Source organism: Canis aureus, chromosome 32 (genome assembly GCF_053574225.1).
Source record: "Canis aureus isolate CA01 chromosome 32, VMU_Caureus_v.1.0, whole genome shotgun sequence".
Taxonomy (NCBI): Eukaryota; Metazoa; Chordata; class Mammalia; order Carnivora; family Canidae; genus Canis; species Canis aureus.
This window is the reverse complement of record NC_135642.1, coordinates 6,028,428-6,052,789: the sequence shown is the minus strand read 5'-3', so window position 1 is coordinate 6,052,789 and position 24,362 is coordinate 6,028,428. Positions and strand designations below refer to the sequence as shown.

General features: G+C 46.0%; 1 protein-coding gene across 1 annotated transcript in view; it reads left to right on the top strand.

Annotated features, from left to right (window-relative positions):
• Nucleotides 1-24,362, top strand: part of RYR3 (ryanodine receptor 3) — a 513,451-nt gene that overhangs the window by 351,702 nt on the left and 137,387 nt on the right. Inside the window, exons 39-42 of the mRNA XM_077880434.1 lie at nt 15,906-16,179; nt 17,751-17,865; nt 19,496-19,625; nt 20,756-20,859. Of these exons, the coding sequence (XP_077736560.1) occupies nt 15,906-16,179; nt 17,751-17,865; nt 19,496-19,625; nt 20,756-20,859 (623 nt within the window). The remainder of the gene's footprint in view (nt 1-15,905; nt 16,180-17,750; nt 17,866-19,495; nt 19,626-20,755; nt 20,860-24,362) is intronic.

Below are 24,362 nucleotides of genomic sequence, written 5' to 3'. Positions count from 1 at the left end.
TGCTTTCAAATCATAGAATAGAGCAATAGACTGTCAAGCTATGATTGGTTTGTCTGAAAACACTACTTTGGGGTTCATACATCTTACTGCCCTTTATATTGACCTTCCTTCCATCTTTGTCAGAATATCTCTGAAGGGAAAGAATCCTCACGATTTCTCAGCACAAGTTATGAAGTCTCTGGAAAAGGGTGGTGTGGGTACGTGGCAGCAGTTGCACTGGCAACTCTTGATCAGGCTATCCATCACCACGGAAAGGGTAGGTCTTTGATGAGAACATGCCAGCAGGATTCTGAGGGCAAAAAAGTGAGTTTAGATTCCCTTTGTGGTCATTGCCAAAGCAGAACTAAAAATAGCCTGAGCTGACCCGTATTACCTGCTGAGAGTCTATTTTGAAAGTGGATGCTTCTTCCTAACATAATATGTTATGTTACGGTCCCACAAGGTGACCCTTTCATGGTAGGTAAATGGAGTCAGGTGAAATCACTTGGCTGTGTGAAGTCTCTGTAACTCTAAGAACGGCATCCAGGCTCCAAAGATTGCAGTCTTCAGCACTACCACTTCAGGCCTCAGGAAGAAAGACCATGTTCTGTTCTGATAGAATGTACAAACAAGGCCGCTTAAGTATGAGACTCTGTGTCTCCACCTCATGCCGCTTCTCTCCCAGAAGGAGAATTATGAGACGTTCAAGCTTTGTGTTATTAGCGTCCTATCTGGATTTCCAGAAACAGAAATGAAGGTGGTAAAGTATGTCTGGTTGTCAGCAAATGGATTCAGACACATAAAGCCCCTCACTCAGGGCTGACAAATGAAGAGAAACTCTTGGGAATGGTTTCACTCCATACTCCCCAAATTGCTTTTAACCAATGGGATGGAAGCCATGTTTCTGAATACTTAGCCAGTTGCAATATAAGGCTAAAATATTTTAAAATATTAGTAGCTTTGTCCATGTGATTACTTATCTAATTTTTCTTCCCTTATGTGAGGTAAAATATTAAAAGTGCAGATAATAACATGGGATATTGAATTGACAGCTCCCCAAATACTTCACATGCATCAGTTTGCTACTGGTGGGTTTTTTTCACTCCTCTCCTATATAGTTGATGAAAATAGGACTCTGAAGAATTAAGGGATACTTGCTAATTTATTCTTTCTACCACTGCCTGGTTCCAGAAGAATTTCCGGGTGACTGAATGTCACTAGCCCAAGGTAACCAGGATGATTAAGGCTGTGGCTTGTTGCACATTTTCTGACTCTGGTTCCATGTTCTTTCCATTGTCCAGGAAAGCCCCTGACCTAGCTATTACACACAGAATGGCTTTTTAAAAGCATCATCTTTTTAATCAGTCTTAGTCCACCTGTGAGGTAGCTCACAACTGTGACTCACTGTTACATGTAGGAAATCTAAATGCAGCAGAAGTCAAAGTTCTAACCTGCCAGAGTCGACCAAGCCAGAGATCTGCACTCAGAGTTTTCAGGGTAGGTGGGACAGTTGGTGTTGACCAGATGATCTGCAGGAAAATGTCAGCTTTTCTAGGTAAAAGGAATCCACCAGTGTCCCAAACCTCACGAGAATCCTGTTAGCTGGCCCAGGGTTACTGGGATCTGCCTAAACTAACGCTAAGCCATACTGTCAAAAACTGTTACAATCCTATCAAAACATCGTATGGTAATGAAGAGGTAAAGAAGATCCAGCAGTAGCAGCCCGCCATACTACGTCACGTTTCTTTGGCATATCCCGATCCAGAAAATTCCTAAGAAAGCCTATTGCCTGTTAGTTCTAAGCCAAGGCTTCTCATACACTGCAGTTTAAGCACGGTTTCTAAAAAAAATAATAATTTTTAAAAAAAGCACGGTTTCTGTGAACGTAAATCTGTGGCCACTAAGTTATTCCCCCAGAAGAGACGAACCAGCTATTTCCGCTAAATTCTGAAATTAACCAAATGAAGATCACCTGTCACTTCACAGATCAAAGTTGGTGCATTCCTGACCCCTGTCACTCAGCGAACACTCTCCCCACGGAGGTTTTTCCATCATCCTCTCCCTGCAAAGAAAGCTGCCACTTGTGTCTGCTCTTGTCCCATCACCAAAAATCTCTCCCACCTAAATGCTGCAGCTTGTTGAGTGCTAAGGAGGGGAAAGGCCTACTGGTCACCAGAGAAATAAGTCTAGAGCCCAACACAAATACTTACACGCAAAATGAGGCAACTTGGTGGTAGGTCCACCTCTGGCACTCAGGCAATATTTGTAAGCCTCTTCAGATTCTCTCCAAACAGCCTCTCCCCATGATGCACATGCACAGACACCTCCTCCACGAAGCCTTCCTTTCAACCTCTTCCTCTGTCTTTCTACCCCTGCCATTTCATGGCATTTCTAAAGGGCACGTATGACCTTACATGGAGTATCTGTGTCCCTGTTTTCTTCGCTAGGTCTTTGTGCTTGGACCATATCTTCCCTGCTTCCATATCTAACTCATTGCCACAAATCTTTCCGACCTCCAGTGTAGGTTAGTCTCGAGAGGCTCATAAAGCTGAAGAAAATGAGGATCTTCTAAACAATGGAGGAAACAGGTATGAACAGGTAACTAATATAATCATGAGTTTGGATATGCTGTAATAAAGGTACAGGTAAAATACAGTAGGCAGCCAGATGAGGAGTTGGGCAGGTGTCCATAAAGAAAGTAGATAAGCAGGTAAAATAAGAAGAGAAAGACATTTTTGATGAGAAGAGCTGCTTTGACAAAGCACCCCCAATCAGAAAAGTTTAGGTCATATGCCAGGAGTGGCAACCAGATGACATGGGTTGGGGAAGAATCGAGGGGTAGGGTCGTGGTAGGATAGAGTGGCTTGGAAATCCAGTCATTAAATATATTCAGTCTTAGAGGGACATGCCAGTTGCCACCATGTATTTTATACTACTTGGCCTTACAGTTGCAGGGTGGGAGGGGTTAACATTTACCTGGTACCCTGTGGGTCCTGAGCACTTCTGTATTACCTCAGGTAATCCTCGCAATATGCAGTACATAAAGTACTTGATTTTATTCCTCTTTTATAGTTGAAGAAACTGAAGTAAAGACAGATTAACTTTATAGGGTCACATAGTAGTGGCATAAGCAGTCAGACCTTTGTCCTCCTGAGTCTAGTCACCATCCCTATTAGTTATATAGTATCTTGGCTCACCCGCCTGCCAGCCAGTGGCTGTGAAAGGTTCTTGAGGACTGAATCATTCATTCACTCAATACTAGTGAGGTAGTTATGAGCATAGGGCTCTAGACTTAGGCCACTTGGTCTTAAATTCTTTCTCTGCCACCTATTATCTGTGAGATTGAGCATGTGACAACTTCTCTGTACCGCAGTTTTCTCATCTGTAAAACAGGCATAGCGCTAATACCTCACTTGGTTGACATGAGGATTAAATTAGTTAAAAATTTGAAGTGCTTCTAAGTGTGCCTGGCACAGAGTATGCAGTTTTTTTGGCTTTTAGAATGTTTGCTAATCACCTGATGTATCTCAGGCACTGTATAAGGCACCAGTCAGATCTGCCTTAGCCAGACAGCAATCCAGAGGATTGCCATGCAAGAGTGGGGATGTGGAGGCCCACTGGGATGTCACTGCAACACTCCAGATGAGCACTTCCAAGGCCTCAAATAAGTCTGGGGTAGAGGCAGGATCGTGGCCCCAAGGGTGTGCACGTCCTAATCCCTGGAGACTATGAATAGGTTAAGTGGCAAAGGAAAATTCAAGGTGCAGGTGCGATTAAGGTTGTTCATGAGCTGGCCTTCGAATAGGGAGGTGTGGATTACTGGCCTAGAGGTGAACTGCGCACCACGCACTGTGCCAGGTGCTTAAGGTCACTTCCTCTGATTCTGTCCTCCCTGCCGGCGACTAGGCCCAGCGCCAGCCAGGGTCCCACTTTGCCGCCAGCAGCCGAGAAAGCAGCAAAATGGTTTGGATGCGGTTCCGTAGGAAGCTGGGAGGAGGCCCAGCCCAGGGTCGTGTTCCGCAGGCGGGGCCAGGTTCCCTCAGGGCGCCCAGAGGCCAGGGCCTGGGGTGGGGGCCGGTGGGAGGGGCAGACACCGCCCGCATGCAGGCCTGGTTCGCTTGTGTCCGCTGTGTTCTCGTAGGGCGGGCGCACCTGGGGCACACGTAGGGGCCCAAACGAAGTCCCTTCCCAGCTGGATGAAGCCCGGCCCACGTGTGCCCCCTCGGCCCTCCCTGCCTCGAGCGGCGGGGCGCGGGCGGGGCGCGGGGGCTCGGCGGGGACGCCGCCTCGGGGGACGTCAGGGCGGAGATGCGCGTTGGCCCCGCCCCGGCCCGGCCCCGGCCCCGGCCCCGGCCCCGCCTTCCCGGAGACCCGCTGCGGCTGGCGCGGAGGCGGCTGGCGGCGGCGCCCTGCGGGCTCCCGGGCTCCGGCGGCTGCGGAGCGCCTGCCCCGACGAGGCACCGGCCCGGGCGGCAGCGGGCTGGGCCGGGCCCTCCTTACCCCGCGGCGCCGTGTGCGCGGGGCGGACGCGGGCAGCTCCTGGCGCACAGCGGCCGCCGCAGTCGCGGTGGGCAGGAGGAGGGCCTGGAGGGGCACCAGGGTACGCGTCCAAAGCCAACTGTGGAGCTGGGACAGTAGGCGCGGGGCGCGGCGGTGGTCCCGGGAGCGCAGGACGGGCCTGTACCACGGCCCCCCCGCCCCCCATGGGGCCCTAGGACAGCGGTAAACAGCAGCCTCAAGAGCAGTGCTCCAGAGAGCCTGGTGATCTGGGCCTTCAGGACCCCAGTGACATCCTCGTTCCTCTAAAAGGAAGAACAAGTGGTGCCTCCTGCACCCTGCGGCATGGCACCAGGAAAGCAAAAAGAAATTAGCCTGAGGAACTTTCCAAATCTCCTGAGTCAGTGGGTTTACCTTCCTCCCTGACCTCCACTGATCAAGAGCAGGCATCATGGCCACTTGGTGGAGCCCACCATACTGTTGGCCCAGAGGATGCTCAAAGACCCGGTGCAGAGAGTGGAAGACCTTCCTGTTAACTCTCACCACCAAATCAAGAAGCAGCTATTGTGCCATCTGACCCCAACAGGGGAAGGGTCCCTTATCTGTCAGCAATCAGGACAGTCATCAAAAAAGCCATCAAGTCACCCCTGCCCATCTCTCCCACGTGAATGTTGAGTGGCGCAGGGTGATATCTTGACAGTGGTCCCTCACTGTGGTCAGCGACCACTAGATTTTAAGATTTTGTTTCAAAAATCTGATTTTTCAAGATTTTCTTTGATCTCCAGTTTTACTATTAGTAAAAGCAACCTGGGTAGTAGCAATCTGGGTGGATAAGGCTAGTGGGCATTACAAGGTGGGGGGGGGAATTCATGGAGCTCACTACTTTAACCTGGTGAAGCATAGATGTTCATTTGCTAACTGAATAAATTGGTACAACCCTTTCCAGAGCTCCACAGGTCGGGTAGATACGGAATTCTAGAGTGTTAGGCCATCGCATCTTGGTAGAAGATGATAGAGACCCGGAGAGGGAAAGCAACTTGGCCAAGGTCACACAACAAACAAAGCAGTCAGCACTCTTGTCACCCCATTGTCCTTATGTTCATCTCCTTCAACATGAATTTTATTTTGCTAACTTGATTTTATTAGTGGAAAAAAATCAAGACTCTGGAAATGTAGAATTATTTTCCTAGCTCAGGGCCAGGAAAAAAAGAGCCAAAGCTCTTTTTGGAAAAAAGAGCCAAAGCTTCGTGATTTTCAGGGTTTATTTCTGAATCTGCTTTATTGTTTAAGACAGCATCCACACAGGATAATATAAATTTAAAGCATTAATAAGGATAACTTTTTCAGGATTTTGTGAAGTGGAAGAAAGTAAGCAAGTCTCAGCTGGAAAAGTAGATGAGTTTAGATTCCAGCAGATAAGGTTTGAGTCCCAACTCTACCATTTACTAATTATGATGTTAGGCCAGTTTCTTAACCTCCACATGTTTCAGTTTCCTGATCTATAAAAGGGGATAATGATATTCCTACCCATGGGGGCAGGGAGTCTAAGGATTCAATAAAATAGTGCTCAGTTTAATATTCCAGTACCTAGAAGTTTGTATACCTTCCAGCTTCTAAAATGAATATACAAAGTATAGGTCAGAAGAACTTTATCTCCACCTTTATCATTTCAGATGCTTTCAGAAAAAAAGAACAGAAAATCCAACTCAGATAGAGTGAGCCAATAAAAGACTTCACTGACGGGCATACCTGGCATTAGAGATGGAGCCAGCCACTGGGTTGAGCTGATCCCACAGCTGTGCTCAGTCTCCCCAGTCTTCCACATTCTAGCTTTGCCTTCAGGCTGATGGCAGGATGGTGGCTGCAGTTCTAGGCCTCACATCTACATGCTACAGTTTCCAAGGGAAAAGTTCTCCTGCCCTGGTATTCAAGACAAGGATCCTGAGATCACCTTTGATTGAAGAACTTGGTCATAGGCCAACTCGTGAATTGTTGAAGATGACCTAGAAAATAAACTGTGCTGGTTGACTTATATCAGCAGAGCCGACCTGCGAAGTGGGGTTGGGTCGGTTTTCATGGGCCATAAGACACAGGCAGATATCGATACAAAATCAGTTCTGTTAGGAAGGAAGAAACAGCCAATGGATTTTTTTTTTTAAAGCCAATGGATTCTTGATATGCAGTTAGGAATGTTCCTCATGCCCTGATGGCTATCATCTTTAGCTCCTATTACTCGATGGTTACTGTTAAAATGCCAGCAGTTCTAGCTCTCTATGTCCAGAGGGAAGTACAGGCCAAAAAGCTGTGTTATGGGAACTAGCAAACAGGCTCTCTGCACTCTGGGTACACTATCCAAGGGGCCACAGCAGTTGTGCATTTGGTGCTTCCCGCATTTAATATTGTTCTGGTTTTGACACGAGCTCTGGGCCAGATCCTACCAGACATCAGAGTGTCAGCAGCCCTGTCACTCCAGTTGCCTCAACAAAAACTTAGAACTGGACGTCTTGGAGGATCTGTGAACTCTCCCATAGCAGCTTGCTAGCAGGGCCTCTCCAGTTTCACCCTCAGCCTCGAGTATCCTAAACTGGGGCTCTTCTACCTGTGATAGCATATTAGTTTTCTGTCGATGCTGCAACAAATTACCATAAACTTAGTGCCTTCAAACAATACAAATCGATTATCCCCCAGCTCTGGAGGTCACAAGTCTAAAACGGGTTTAGTAGTCTTGCCTTCCTTCTGGAGGCTCTAGGGGAGAACCCGTTTCTTGCATTTGCCAGGTTCCAAAGGCCTCCTGCATTCTGTGACTAGTAGCTCCTTCCAGGAATGGTACCGGTCCCACCTCTGCTTCTGTCAACACATCTCCTTCTCAGACTCTGACCTTCCTACTTCCCTCTTAGAAGAAGCCTTAGGATTATCTTGAGCTCATCTGGATAATTCAGGATAATCTTCCCATCTCAAGATCCTTAATTTAATCATAAAGGCAGAGTGCCTTTTGCTATATAAGGTAACATGTTCACAGGTTCTAAAAATTGGGAGGAGGAGAAGGGGGGTCATTATTCAGCCCACCACAGGGAGGAAGAAAGCAGAGGTCAAAACAACCGATTATTTATACTTGGAAATGATCAACCATTTGTTAATGCCTCCAGAGCATTGATAGCCTACGACAAGCTGACTTTTTAATCACCTAGAATTTAAAAATAAGTGTACATAATTTAGATGCACATAATTATTTTTCTTTTCCCATTGTAAATCTGAGCATTATAAATTGCTTTCTAAGTTTAACCTAAGTACAGTGCAGTTTTGTTTGCTCTGCTTGTCAGTGTAATTGAAAGACTTTTTCTTCCAAAACTAACCCAAATACAGGAGCACACTCACAGAACTTTAACACCAGCATTGGTTGGGAATCTGTAAGCTTCGGGGACTTGGTTTGCCAGTGGCCAACATTTGCTCTTTGGTATTAACTTGTAATTTGGTGCACGATGGCCACTTGGACTGTAATCTAAATGTAGGGATGAAAAGGAAAAATTCTTTCCAGACCCCAGCAGCCTAAAACTGTAAACCCGCACCATGAGAAGAGATGGCTTTTTTCTTATTTCGGTCACCATTGCAAAGCTGGTAATTTGACCGTTTGGAAAAGAGTTTTACCAAGTATAGGGGGTCACTTTGGAGAACTTTCTTGTAAGAGTCACAGAACGTAGGCTTGGGGTCTGAGGATCAGTAGCAGGTTACAAAATGACAAGTGGAAGGAAGTAAATAACTCAATAATGAACAATACCTGAGCCCACAAACCCATGTACTAAGGCTAACTGTAAGGACACTTCTAGCGCTCTCTTCTCATCTGTGATGTCTGGCTACTCCAGAAATCAAGTAGTGAAGTAGCTATTTTTCTTTTACAGTAGCTTTCAGGGATCATGTTTCCTTACACAAGACAGTACCTTAAAAATACTTTCTTTCTGAGTTAGCCTAAACAATTACTTAAAACGCAGTTTCTAGATCATGCGTTTGATATATTGCCTAAATGTGACTATCCCTAATTACACTAATTGCAAAAGTGCAGCAAGTTCAAACGTTAATAATAATTTCTTAAATGAAGCCATTTGTAATTATCAAGGGAACCACGTGTACGTGACTGGCTTCACTAAGACATTGTGTTCTTTGATTCCTTTTTCATCAGAAAACAAATGCTTGATCACACATCTTTTTGCTTTTTGAAACAACACACTATAGTGTGGGTGCCTTGGGTGGCTCAGTTATTGAGTGTCTACTTTCGACTCAGGGCGTGACCCTGGGGTCTTGGGATGGAGTCCCACATCAGGCTCCCTACAGAGAGCCTGCTTCTCCCTCTGCCTGTGTCTCTGCCTCTCTCTGTGTGTCTCTCATGAATAAATAAATAAAATCTTAAAAAAACACAAACCAACACTACAGCTTTTTAAAAACCTCACAAGCTACACCATCTAGTGCACTTGACAGGATCTTCTTGAAACAGGCAAATCAGTGGATGGAAATCCTAGAACTGTGGCAAGGACTGAAAACAAGTTTATCATGTGTGGTGGGGGATATGAGTGGGGTTATGAGACACGTGTGCATGTATGTGGGGCGGGGGGTCACAGGGAGTAAAACAAGGCCATATATTACAGCCAACTATAGAGTTAACCTCTCCACCCCACCCTGCCTTTCTCCTGGAGTCTTTCTCCCTCCAGAGTCATGTTTCTTATGCACAGTAAAGTGTCTTTTTGGTCATTAAAGGGCAGCATTTCCAAAGAGGAACTTAGAAAAGCAGCAGAACTGAAATCAGTATTTAGCTGTAACTGCTCTTAATCTATGGTTATGAAAGAGGTTCAAATGTATCTCAAGAATTGACTCCCTTTGCTGTTTGAAAATCCTACCAAATTTGTCAGCATTCCACCAGTGATACCAGAGAAACGTAAAAGTATTTACTACTACAGGGACTGCCTGTGTGAATCAGCTCTTGAAAGAATATGGCCTTCCAAGTAGCCAGAAACAAAGAAAGGTGTCTTTCCCATCAGGCCATTTCATCCATCCCCAGGAGGGCCCCTCTTAACTTCATGAGACAGCTGCTTTTTCCCTGCTTCTTTCGTCTCTGTACAATATGGACCTCTTCAAGAAATATCGAGAGCTTTAGATGGAGGACCCACTGGGAAAATATGTAAGGCTAGAAGATCTGATCATTTCTCTAATTTCTTTTGAATTTCTGTATTACTAGAGAAGTTGTACCTTCTTGTGAATTATTTCCTAAATGTCTTGGATAGCACGGTTTTACCAGTTATCTTACATTTGCTTTCTCATTAAATGCCTCACGGGTGTGTATTTCGTTTCCCCAGCTAAGCTACGACAGATAATCATTGTGTCTTGAAATAGCTTCACAACGACTACTGACCTCAGCGCTAACCATTCAATTAGTTAGCTCAGTTCAGGGTAGACAGAACTGGAGCTAACTCAGCTACTCAGATGAGGATAGTAGGAACTTATGAATGACATTTGTCCAGGGGCCTGGATACATGGTGACTGCAAAACAAAGCCTCCTGTAGGCAACAGCCCTGGTTTCCAGCATTAATAGCATCACTGCTGAAGGATCAGCTACTGTGGGACAGAATTGAGTGCCTCCCTCTCTGTGCCCACTTCTCTGTGTGCCCAATTTCACTGGCTGCAAGCAGGCCCAACAAAGCCATTCAGCCTAGGGGTGAAAGCCACCTGCCCCCCTCTTTGCTCTGAAGGTGACTGAGCTTGTACCCAAATTGATATAAAGAGGAAAGCACCTAGAGCCCTCTAGTGTGGCAGGGAGTCCCCCTGGGTGATGAGGGAACAGTGGCTGGGGTCCTTCCTGGCAGCCAGGATCCATTTTCAAAATAATGCTTCTTTAATCCTCATTTTATTTCTCAGTGTAAGATGTCTTACTCATCTTACACTCTCGCTTTTAGTCTACCTTCCATTCAGAAACACACACAGACAGGTTCCTAAGCTGTAGCCTTCCAAGTTCAGATGTCCGCGACCTGATTGGAATCACACAGCCCCATGGAACAGGGTTCCATCTTAGGGGGAGGGAAAGCTTTGCTTCCTGGTCATGGCCATCACCTCAGCCTTTATACCCTTTTGTATAAATCAGCGCTTCTCAGACCTTTTGGTCTCAAGACCCCTTTTGCCCTCTTAAAAATAATCAAAGACCTCCAAAAACTTTAGTTTATGTGGAATATATCAATATTACTGAATTAGAATTTAAAACTGAGAAATTTTTAAAATATTGAATTCATTTAAAAATAACAAACCGGGGGGATCCCTGGGTGGCGCAGCGGTTTGGCGCCTGCCTTTGGCCCAGGGCGCGATCCTGGAGACCCGGGATCGAATCCCACATCGGGCTCCCTGTGCATGGAGCCTGCTTCTCCCTCTGCCTGTGTCTCTGCCTCTCTCTCTCTCTCTCTGTGACTATCATAAATAAATAAAAAAAAAAAATTAAAAAAAAAAAAATAACAAACCGGGATCCCTGGGTGGCGCAGTGGTTTGGCACCTGCCTTTGGCCCAGGGCGCGATCCTGGAGACCCGGGATCGAATCCCACGTCAGGCTCCCGGTGCATGGAGCCTGCTTCTCCCTCTGCCTGTGTCTCTGCCTCTCTCTCTCTCACTGTTGCCTATCATAAATAAATAAGAAACTTAAAAATATATATATAAAAATAACAAACCCCATTATGTTATATGAATGATATACTTCTACTTCTGTGAGAAGTGACTAAATTTTTCAAAACAAAGCAAAAATAATGAGATGAGTGACATTGTTTTGCATTTTTATGAATTTCAAATGCCTGACTTAATAGAAAGTAGCTGGGTTCTTCTAAAAAATGGGAAGGAAACTGGTCTCAAAGAGATACATAGTTGGAAAGGGGGAGAGTGTTTTTATAACCTCTTCAGGTAATTATGCTTTTTCTTCTTTGATACTATATCAAAACTCAACCAGTAGTAGGTTTTCAAAAGTTCATTGCCAGGTAGCATCTGAAACCACATTAAGGAATTTTTGTACCTGGTTATATAAAAACTCATTGGTCTGTCTTCCATTTGAATGGGTCTTTTTAAAAATTTTTTATTGGAGTTTGATTTGCCAGCATACAGTATAACACCCAGTGCTCATCCCGTCAAGTCCCCCCCTCAGTGCCCATCACCCAGTTACCCCAATCCCTCACCCACCTCCCCTGCCACTACCCTTGTTTGTTTCCCAGAGTCAGGAGTCTCTCATGGTTTGTCTGCCTCTCTGATTTTTCCCACTCAGTTCCCCTCCTTTCCCTTATAATCCCTTTCACTATTTTATTCCCCATATGAGCGAAACCATGTGATGATTGTCCTTCAACTGACTTACTTCATTCACTCAGCATAATACCCTCCAGTTCCATACACGTCGAACCAAATGGTGGGTATAGTCATTTCTAATGGCTGAGTAATATTCCATTGTATGTATAGACCACATCTTCTTTATCCATTCATCTGTCGATGGACACCGAGGCTCCTTCCACAGTTTGGCTATTGTGGACATTGCTGCTATGAACATTGGGGTGCAGGTGTCCCAGTGTTTCACTGCATCTGTATCTTTAGGGTAAATCCCCAGCCATGCCTCCCTCTCTGTGCCCAGCAATTGCTGGGTCGTAGGGTAGCTCTATTTTTAACTCTTTGAGGAACCTCCACACAGTTTTCCAGAGTGGCTGCACCAGTTCCCATTCCCACCAACAGTACAACAGTGTTCCCCTTTCTTGAATGTTCTCGTAACATAAGGCTTTGGTCATTGGGAAAGTGTTGGCTCACCAATTAATGCAGCACTTCCAAATGTTGACATATTTCATTGTAAAATATTTTAGAAATCGCACTTGTTAACATCAACAATTTAATCAGAAAGTCTTTAAGTACTGGGAAGCTGTCAAACTCACTGTGGCCGATAAACATTTTCTAAAATTCTAATTTTTCACTTGAAAGCTCAAGTTATATTATTGGCAACAGATACTATCCGTTGTTTTCCTTGAAGTGAAGAGCTTGCTTCTTTCATTTATAAGAACATGTCTGTCATTCACCCAAGTCTGATGAAGCAGCCTGGCTTGTCTGTGTTCTTTTAACTAAAAATAGCATCCATGAAATGAGCAGCCAGTGTAGCACACGACTCCAGCCAGCATTTCTCACAAAATCCTCTGTCCTCCCATTTGCAGCAGAAGTGTTGTAGGCATACTTCCCTCTTTATCCCATATAAGATTAGAAAGAGGCATACTCAAGAGTTTATTACTAATAAAATTAATTATTTTTATATTTCATGTGGGACATTCTTATGTGAAACTGGGCACCTTGGGGATACAGTGGTACACTTGGTGTTTTGTTCTACTACCTAATTCACTCTGAGGCACCGCCAGTTTCACCCACATGTGTCTACACCATCAGGCCAGCTGTTGACACAGTGAAAAAGGCAAAGAACAACTTAGGATTATTATGGAGACATGTTTGGCCTCACAAACCACCTAAAGGACCTGGGATCCCTAAGGGTCTGGGAACCACACTTTTACAACTCCTGGTATAGACAGTAGAATAGTTAACCTTTTTAAGCTCATAATATGTGCCAGACGTGGTTATATGCATTAATTATTTTAATCCTCAGCTGTACAGGTATATGGAGAGCCTACCACATTCCAGAAAACATATTATTTTTCAAACCTCTGGACCCTGGTAAATTTATGCCACCCTGCTGCTGTTTCGTGGGGGCTAATTAAAATTTGAGGAATTTTCAAAAGCACTGCTGCCACGGGTGTGAAGCACCGTTTTCTCAGTCTCAGGGGTGTTCAGAGCATTAGAAATTCATTGATTCAGCCTAGGTTTGCTGGGTGGGTGCTAGGTCTAAGTGTATGTCAGGCCACAAAATACACTGTGCTTTCAGAGCTCTTGGGAATATTTCCTCCCCTGCCATCTCTCCCCAGTCTTCTTTCTTTTCACAGTTATTCTCTCTCTCAGTTTCTGGACCTCCATCTCGAATTTTGAGACCCTGTCCTATGAGAAAGGCCTCAAATGCCATCCCTTCCACAGAATGACATCTGTCCATCTATAACACCACCCTGACTCTTGCTTTTTTTGTCAGGGTCTTAGGGCCATGTTTTCTTTTTACCTGAGCTTCCACTTGATGACCCACACATAATTGTTTCTCCCATTCCCTCACACTTACTGGAAGGCTGGCCTGGACAGAGAACTCTGGTGCTTCCTGCTCCCCTTTCTCAGGGAAAGGAAGGGCTGTCTCCTTTCACATGTGCCTTCTCAAGACATGTTTTGCTGTGAGTGTTCCCTTCTCTATAAATGCTGATTTGGATTATGACATCAGTGTGTGGCTAAGAGCTCACCCAACTCCTGAACTAATCTGAAAGCCAGGTCAAGGGAAAACTAATATTTAGGTGGTTTCCTTATGTCTCTGTAAACTCCCTGTTGGTGAGAGGATGGTCCTTGAGCTGGCTGACAGTTCTGGTTGTTTCTTTTCATCTGTTGCAGGAACTGTGATGTATTATTATCTTGGCAGAGAACTTGGTTGTTAGTGGAGAAAACCATCGTTCTTTCAGGTCATGACATAGGCCTCGGGGGATTGTACGTATAGGACTAGAAAACTTAACAGTGGGTCTGGGAGTGTCTGTTGTATGGTTTTGTCATGCTTTCATTCCTCACCATGCCTGTGAACTGGGAGAAATAGGAGCTCTTACACTTTGTCAGTGAGGAAACAGGTTCCTGACAGGAGCCCAGCCTGGCCCAACAATAACAGATTTTGCCCCAAAGGATGGAGACACTACGTAACCTAACAGTCAGCAATCTCTGCTTGGCGAGGTCTCTTAGGAACATCTTCTGACATTGCCTCTCCCTTCTCTGGGGACTCTTTTGTAAGTTTTGCAGCCTCCTCCCCCACCAATCTGAACCTATGGCACCCACAGGATTGATAGACCCAGCAGTAAGTCACATTCATCTTTTCCTTCCAGATCTCCTTGAAGCTTTGGTAACCAAGTTCTATTTTCATATCCTTGTGATGAGCCAAGAGTGTATGTAGAGCAGAAATCTGCCACATATGAAATGGAGCTAGAGAACTAGACTACTGGGGTTGGCACCGGCTACCAGACGCATCCATCTGTGCCTAGTCCCCATCTCTTCACTGATGCCCTGAGTGACCGTCATTGTCCTCTAAGCTTGGCCTTTATCTCCAGGTCTGGATTAAGGATCTTGGGTCTACCATACCTTGTGGGAGTGTGATAGGCAGAGGCCAGACTTGGAGGCAGTTGTGATTTACAAGCAGCATTCCTCACGCCTACAGTGGCATTTTCTGGAAGTGTGTGTTTGAGAGACATGGGGAGGGGTGAGCAGCACCCTCCCAGCCATTCTAGTGAGCCCGCTTTCACCCTGTCCTCCACCTGAGACCTGCCTCCCCTCCTGACCGTCCTCCCACACCAATGCCAGTCGGCACTTTACAGAAGCCACTTGGTCCAAACTCCGAAGGCCCCGTAGCTGATTGCATCCCACTTCGGTGACCTCTCCTCTACAGTGTGGCCAGTAGTATTTCTGTGCACCCAGCATAAGCCCCAATAACGTCTGCATTCAAAACCATCCTGGCTTTTCTGCTGATGCTTGTGAAAGTGGTCATGATGCAGTGTTAGCTGACCCCTGCCAAAGATCAAGGCAACACAGTCAGTTCAGTGGGGATGATGTCCAGCAGTCCCAGTGCAGAGTCTGCAGAGTCTGCAGACCTAATAGAACGTTCTCCATCCACGTCACTCTGTCTCCTAACATAGTTTTATGTGTATGTCATCCAAAATATCTCCTAGAATTCCTGAGTCAGTGGCATGGCTTATCCAGTTCATGGTACGTGATATATATAAAGTACTTGGAGAACAGTATCCATGGTAGAGAAAATCCAGTGCTTACTATCACTTGACTCTAGAGGGCCAGTGACCAGTGCCACCTTCTCATGCCTTTGCCCCCACCCTGACCCCAAATAATTACTACCTACTCTGTCCCGTGGCGCTTGCACATTTTAGTATTGATTATACTGTGTCATCAAATATAGACAAAATTGTTTTATAAAATCAAGTGAAAATGTAAAGAACTGGTTTGTGAGCAGCCTGAAGACAAGGACAGGTGTCTTACTTGGTCTTCTATCTCCAGTATCGGTTCAAATGTCATTTAGTCAAAATAAACTATTTTGTACCCTCAGTTCAAAACTGTGATATTCTTTCCTTGTAGTGTGGCCCACATCTATGTGCTGTGATGATGTTTCACTTCTCTGCATGCCATATTCCACCCTCAGGAAAAGAATGCTTTACCCCTGACCACTGATGTTGTGTCATTTTCAAGTGGGGTGGCTGAGGCACACAGCTCTTCCTGAGCCATGCCAGCCACAGTACTGGTTCTCCCTGTTGTCCTTCCAGCAACCTTGAAGGAGCTCATCTCACAGACCATGATCCGCTGGGCCCAAGAGGACCAGATCCAGGATGCGGAGTTGGTCCGGATGATGTTCACCCTCCTGCAGAGGCAGTACGACAGCATTGGGGAGCTGCTGCAAGCCCTGCGGAAGACCTATACCATCAGTCAGGCCTCCGTGAGCGATACCATCAATCTGCTGGCTGCCCTGGGCCAGATCCGCTGCCTCCTCAGTGTCAGGATGGGCAAGGAAGAGGAGCTGCTCATGATCAATGGGCTGGGGTAGGTCATTCTCAGTTCCTTGCAAGTCCCTCAGAAGAGCTTCAGGCAGGAAAACTGGTTTACCTTGTTATGTAGATGTTCCAGAATCCAATCATATGAAATCCCTGTGTGCTGCCAGCCTGATTTCACTCCTCAGGGGGTAAGTTCTTGGTGGATCAGTCACCTTTGATAACCTGTGAGACCAGACTGCAGGCTACGGGGCTGAAGGGACATTGCCAGAAGTAGTAGAAAGGAGTCTTAGGGAAAAGCAGTTATTTGGTTCATATCTGAAGAAAATAGCCCCAGGAAGGCAATGAAAAAAAATTCAGAGGAAGGGACCATGTGTTCAACTCAACAAGAAGAGAAATGTTTTGAGCTTTTGACTGGAATTCTTCTGAGACTTCCCTCTGAGAAACTGTCAGCTGATCCCTCCCTTTGCTCCGGACTCACCCAGAGAGTCATTTTTGTCAGTTCTGAAAGACACCTTTCCCTATTACAACAGTGCACAGCTCTCCCTGAGAAGCTGTGCTGTCAAAAAGATAGCATCCTAGACATCAGAAAGATTCCCTTTAATTAGATGGTGTATTCCATTTTGTGGATGAGAAAACCAAAGCCCAAAGACGTGAGCTGACCACCCCACAGTGTTACCTGATTACAGGCGAGAACTGGGACTGTGACCTTGCTGCTCCATGTTCCATCCCACCACCCTGGAGCACCACCTGAGCAAGGCCCAGAAGAGGGACTTTGAGGAGCCTTGGGCTGGGGCGGGGGGGATGCACCCATTCCTCAAATTCATTTCCAAGGAAGAATCATGTACTGGAAATGAAGAGACTTTTATGGGAAAAGAAAACTGCAGAATTAGCTTCTCCCCCAGCCTTTGCAGTAGACACAGCAGCAATAAAATCTTGTGGTATCTCCTCTTAACAGTTGCCACCACCCAGGGAAGAGGGTACAGGCAGAGTAACCACCCTGTGAGGGCTTACACAGCCACGTCACATGCTGCTTTTGCATTTGAATTTGCCTGCAGCTTTATTATGTGTGAATTTATGTTGAATGATTTCAGAATATAATTTTTTGTATTTCATTGTTAATTGCACTGGTTTTTGAGGACTGCTGTCCCAAAATATCACAGGTACCTAATATACAATTGCCTTTAAGAAAAGGATACAGCCCTATCATTAGGAAAAATGAAGTAGAGAATTAGCTATAAGAACTAGAAATGGGCAAAAAAAAAAAAAAAAAAATAGAAGACCCTGAATACATGGAGGAAGAGAAGTCCAGTAATTCGGGCTGTCTCAAAACTATTATAAACACAAAGATAAAGGGACAACTGTGTAATGTGTCATTAGAAGGAAATGTCTCGAAGAAAGAAAGAACGTCATAGAAATAAAAGAGCATAAAATACTCCTATTGTCTGTAAAAAGGCACTCCGCATATATCCCGAATGCCTAGTGCCTTCTTAGAACCTTTCAGTCTGTCACGTTTGCATTCCTTAACCCTGATGTGTCTGTGCATTTGTGTGTCCTCACCCCTGAAGTTTCACAGCACTCATCTAAGCAAGCACTAAAGTCTGTGTCTGATCCTTACCGTAGAGACATTATGAACAATAAGGTGTTTTACCAGCACCCCAACCTCATGAGAGTCCTTGGCATGCACGAGACGGTGATGGAGGTGATGGTGAACGTGTTGGGTGCAGAGAAGTCCCAGGTAATGCTCCAAGGAGAACCTAGCCCTCAGGAACCAGGAACTTGGCCCCTGGGCAGGGGCATGTGAGGGCTTGCTGACAGCCACATGGCTGGCATCTGTTGCCTCAGTTCTCCTTCCCAGGGAGAGGGAGGGATGCCCATAAAGCCAGGAAACAGCCAAGGGACGGGACAGTGCTGCTGAATGGAATCCAGCCAGCATAAGAGCTCTGGTTCCTGAAGCTTAGAGCTTTTCCCACTCGTTCCACCAGGGCTGTTCACCTGCTAGGTTTACTTCCCATACCCTTCAGCCCTGCGCCTTCCAAGATGGAATTCCTCCAGGTTGCACTGAACAGCCTGGTATATTTTGTGCTGGGTCAGGAAAACACTGCTCTAAGGGGGAGCAGGATCTTAATAATGATGCTGGCAGCTCAGGCGTCCGTGTGTTTCCTCTGCACGCACCAAGCTCCCAAGGATATTGGCTTTCCTTGCCAGACCCCCATAACAAGCCCACTATCAGGGGATCTCCCTGGGCACTTATCCTAACTTGTGTGAGGTCCTCCTCAGAGTTAGGGCCTGAGGCAGGAGATAAGATGTTTTCCAGTTTTGGAAAGTCCAGAGTACCAGTGTCCTAGGAATGAAGGATTTGCAAAGTGGTTCCACCAGTATTGACAGGTGGATGGAACAGAAGCCAAGCTCACATTCCTTCTCACTTGCTTCCTTCATGTCCCTGGAGACAGTGGTCTCCCTGCAGAAGAGCCCTGAGCAAATGTCCGTGTGCCTCAGCAAGCAGGTAGTGTGTGGCTTTCAGAGCCTTACTTTCGAGAGCACCACAGCCCCATAATTCTAAAGGGGAAATCAAGGGCTTTCTAGGATCCAGAGCAAGGTTAACACAGACACCATTTATTGAGCATCATTGGATCAAAATTAAGACGTGGCCAGGCTCTAGAGATGCTGATTACTTTGTTAAGGAGAGAAGCCAAGTGCAATCAGCAGTAACGTAAGATGGCATCTCAGTGCTAAATATTATGAATCGGGTTACAAGTGCTACAGGAGCCCACTGGAGAGCAGTCATCAAGAACGGAGGTAATCAGGGGAGAAAACACAAGTCACTGGGGGAAGGCTCGACCATGTGAGAGGGCAGTGCGCAGCAGGCTCCCACAGCTCTAGGGGCCTGCCTTTACCCAGAGGGCTCCGGTTTGATATGAGACTGGGCATTATTTGTCTCGACCACTCATCTCCCTTTCTGAACTTTCTCATCAGAGTTTACCACTCTGATGAGTGTCCACTCCCTTCCCAGATGAAAGCAGTGTTCTGATGGAGGGTCATGCAATTTTACGTGACATCAGAGGCTGTCTGGGACTCTTGTTTGACCTCTTTTTTGTTTGGAAGAGAGATCTTCCAGGAACTATAATTAGCTCTCAATATTTTTGGAAGCCTCTTCTCAGGTGTCCACTCTCTGTCTTGGAATAAGTGAATAAGTCTTAGAAAACACTGGAAGTAAGGAGAAAGTTCATTTTCCAAACTCTTCAGAGCTTACACCAGTATGGACAGGTAGAAGTCAATTGACTGTACACCCTAAGACTTTAAAGTCAGACTTTTCAGAAAGGATTTGATAGATTCTTTTCCTTGACACTTCCTCCTTCTTCCTACAGATTGCTTTTCCGAAAATGGTTGCTAGCTGCTGCCGCTTCCTTTGCTATTTCTGTCGAATCAGCCGGCAAAATCAGAAGGCCATGTTTGAGCATCTAAGTTACCTGCTGGAGAATAGCAGTGTTGGCTTAGGTATGTCATGTTATCCCTTCCACAGTTGGGCTTGGAGATGACGCTCCCTCTGCTGACCACTTAGGAGGTAAAGGTAAAGAAACTACGTACCTGCTAAGGTATTTTTAAATATAAGAAGAAATTTGCCTGATCTAAAAATAAATGAAATAACCATGTGATGTCTCTGCCGTCCAGCCTAAATGGTGATATTGCTACCAACCAGAACTGGTGACAGATTTGTGTTGGCATAGTCACCAGCTTTACCTTGTCTTCCTTGGAACCAGTGGCTCATGGCTTAGAATATCCTGCCTGAGATTGTCGATATAGTCAGGGGACACAGCTTCCCCCACCCCAGCCCACTCTGCTGACTGGCGAGCTAATGAGGCCGAGGTTGGAGATCCAACCCCCTTCTTGGCAGGCTAGCTTGTGGGCTGCACACGTGTCCCATCAGCTGACCAGCCAGTGCTCTCCTAGGCTGCAAGATGGATTGGCCAAGAGCAACTGTGGACAAACAGTGTAAATCCATCAGCACCACCAGAAAAGCAACACAGTGCATATGCCTTACTCACTGTCCTGGATGAAAACCAAATAAGTTTGTGAAATTCACTCAAACACACATACACACACATGAAATCTGAAATCTCAGGGTGTTCTGATGCATCCTCAGACTCCCAACCTCTTGGAAAGAAGTTTTTCTGAATTCTAGCCTAAGAACTAAACAAAGGGAAATCAAAGACAACATTGGTGACCTGATGTAGCTATATGAGCTACTGATGTCTGAGGCTATCTTTAAATTCTAGGTGGTGACCCTAGAAATGGCCAAGTCATTTGAGCTTAGTTGGCTAAGTGACATCACTACCTTTTCAGCGATCACTGAAGTGGGGCCCCCAAGAAGCACCATGTTACAAAAGTACTTGAAAATACATGATCCCGGCTAATTCTGTCAACTGACATTGTAACTTAGTCCATGTTCACAATCAGTAATGAGTGTGGGGAAAAGCATTAACAGAGCCTGTCTTAAGCTGGGCTGGTGGTCCCCTCAGAACAGTGATGGGACCCAGGCTTACTGTTTGCTGCCCTCTGTGGGCTGTGAGTGGGCACTGCAACCCCAGCGCGGCACTAAACGTGTGCCCCCATCCTTCCTTCCTCAGCATCCCCTTCAATGAGAGGATCTACCCCACTGGATGTGGCAGCTTCCTCTGTGATGGACAACAACGAGTTAGCGCTGGGCTTGGAGGAACCAGATCTTGAGAAGGTAACTGGCCCTGGGGAGGCACTGCACTTACTCTGTCTTACCTGTAGCACAGCCAAGCCAAGGAAAGGCAGACTAGAGACTGGGTCTCCACCAGAACTTCTTCAATGCTCCATGAAAATGTGGTAACAACTGAGCAAATGGCAACAGTAGGATACTTAGGATCAGAGCATCTCCTATGGGCAGGGGGAGCCAACTTCATAGTCATGGATATCTGGATATCTGTGTTGCTTATACATGGAGGCCCAGCCTCCTTGGTCTACAGAGTACACTACCAGAGACCTGTGGATCCTAACAAAGTTCTATGTCATCAAATTTTTAAGTTCAGATACTAAAGAAAGAAACACAACAGAAAACCGTGTAATCAGTACATGGGTGAAGAAGGCCCACACATCCAGTGCGTGTACAAATAAGGCAGAACTGAGCCACCACCTGGAGATTTTGAAACATGCTCCCATTGGTGGTGATGATTGGAGGCTGATCCACCTGCATCTTTCCCCATTCATTTTGGGGCTGCGTTCTTGGCTGGGTGGCTGCCAGAATTGACCATGCACTCCCTCAGTATGAAGAAGACTGAGGTGGTAAAGGCTAGGGGGAGAGTTAAGGGGTCACCCACGGAGCAGTGGGCCTGGAGGTGCATGCGAGAGGAGCCACTCACCCTGACCAGGGGACCAGGAAGGTCACCCAGTAGAGTGATGAACTGAGGGAAGAGTAGAAGCCAAGCAGCCACAGCACTGAGAAGAGTGTGCCAGGAACATTTGAGCTTCAATGAGGAGAGCATGGTGTGCTTGAGAAGTGGGAAAGTGGCTGTGATGGATCATGGGGTACTTGAGTGGGGAGCACCTGGGGAGTGAGGAGGGATGGTAGGGAATTGGGCTTGATGCTTGATGTTACCATACTTAATATACCATCCAATGATAGAAGTTCATACTCCTACATGATCGGTGTGGGCCCAGTTGCACTGTGAATTCACTCATGTGACCATGACCCTCAGAACATGCCTTTTTTGTTACTGCTCTCTGTTATAGGAGGGGAAACTGAGGCACAGAAAGGTTAGCTGATGTGCTCAGTGCCATGGGGTTGGTAAGCATCAGAGCCAGGATCCAACAGAGTCTGGCTCCAGAGGCCATGCTCTTACCTGTTCTATTTTAGGACCTCTCTGTAGAGCCAAGAGCAATGGAAACCGTCAGAGGGTTTTAAGCAGAAAAGCAAAACAACATGACTTGTATTTTAGAAAATACATCCTGCTTTCAACAAGAAGAACTGGTTGGATCAGAAACAAGACCCACCCCCTCCCAATCACACCCAGACTCATATGTCCTGCCACCCAGCAGTACACTGTGTGATAGCTTTCCCACAAATGCTGTGGACACTCTCAGTCTGCTTCTAGTGAGATGGACTTCAGCCAAACTCTGCTCCGCATACATTGAACTGCAATTAGGGAGTCTGTATTTGGGAGCGCCTGGGTGGCTCAGTCACATAAATGTCTGACTCTTGATTTCAGCTCAGGTCGTGATCCTCAGGGTCATGAGATCCAGCCCTGTATCAGGCCCTGCGTTGAGTGTGGAGCCTGCTTAAGATTCTCTCTCCCTCCCTCCACCCCCACCCCCTGCCACTCACACACACATGCCCTCTCTCAAACAAACAACTCAGTGTTTAGTTGGTGAGATACCTGATGCCTGCATTTTTAAAAAGTGGCTAATGGTTCTCTTATAACAAGATAGTGCCACCTGGTTCAGCACCCAGTGCCCATCCTCAGCTGCAGTTCAGCTTTTGAAATGACCATGTTTGACAAAGACTCTAAGCCTCCTTTGGAAGATGCAAGATAGGATCATGAGAGGCAGGGAGGCTGGATAAAGGGGAGAAATGGGGACTTAGGGAGATCTGTAAAGGGGCAGGATGAGGTCTGCAGCCCCATTCTCAGGTGGTTCCAGTGGCTCAGCACAGTGTTATAGACTTTTTTCAGCCCTGTGTCAGGAAATCACCCACATGTGGTTCCTATGAGAGAAGGGAACGACAGGTAAATGTTGCAGTTCTTCCTTTCCATTGATCACAACAGAAATTAGGTCCCTTATGATTGAACAACCACCACCCTCCACGCACACATACAGGCGGGTGCTTATTTCAGTGGCCAGTGCAATGTCCTGCACCTGTAAGCTTGAAAACACTGCCTAATTCCTGCCTTTATTGCTGTTTTCTTAACATTTTAAAGGCTAAATCAAGTCTGAGCTCCAAGCAGAATAGTATCCTTCCTGGTTTAGGAAGGAAAAGGTGCAATCATTGTTTTTCATGAGTTATGACTTAGATTCATTATTCTCACAAAATGGCTTCAGGTATTTGACATCAGCAAATACATGATGCACTTGAAAACCATTTTTTCACCATCTGCTATGTGCCAGGCTCTGGGATTCAAAAATGAAAGATACTGTTCCAGACTTTGAGGATTCTGCAGCACAGTGGACTCTTCCCTTCTTGTACACATAAAATATCAAAGGCTAACTCAGAATAACAACTGCATTTCAAGCCAGGATCTCATTTCCAGGTTTTTTTTAGCTGACACCTTCTAAAAAGTAGGCAAGTTCTAAACTATTCTACAAGATCACAGGGCTGAGATTTGGTGACCTGGAAACAAACAGAACACTACCAATCCCATCCCCTTGAGTGGCTATGGCCTCTCACTCACTATCCCAACCTTAACATCTTGGCTTTTGACTTGAAACAATGATTGTTAATATAGAACTTAGGTAGCAATCCCTGATTTGTCAAATGCCCACTTGAGTCAACTAGCGACTGAATATTTTGGTCTTGAAATACCATGGCCAAATAAACATGGCCCACCTGGACCATTATCTCCCCAGATGCCTGTGTTTATATATTTTTTTAAAGATTTATTCATTAACTTTTAGAGAGCATGCAGGTGAGTATGCACATGAGTTGGGGGAAGGGCAGAGGGAAGGAGAGAATCCCAAGCAGACTCCCCACTGAGCAAGGAGCCCAATACGGGGCTCGATCTCATGATCCTGAGATCATGACCTGAGCTGAAATCAAGAGTCGGACGCTTAACTTACTGAGCCACTGAGGTGCCCCATTGAGGCAGTGTTTATTTTTATTTTTTTTTTAAAGAGTTTTATTTATCCATTCATGAGAGGCACAGAGAGAGAGAGAGAGGCAGAGACACAGGCAGAGGGAGAAGCAGGCTCCATGCAGGGAGCCCAACCTGGAACTGGATCCTGGGTCTCCACGATCACGCCCTGAGCTGAAGGCGGCGCTAAACCGCTAAACCGCTGGGCCACTGGGGCTGCCCTGAGGCTGTGTTTAAAAGGCAGTTCCCTCTTGCCAGAACTGGAAAAACCAAGGAACTTATTTCTCATGGAGTATTCCTGCATATCAGTAATAATCAGTCCTGTTGGTTACTTCGAAACAATAAACTGAAAGTTCTGGTTTCAGACCTGCTGAATTATTAACTTCAAAGTTTGGTGCTCTTTCTGGCTTCTAGGAGAATGAAA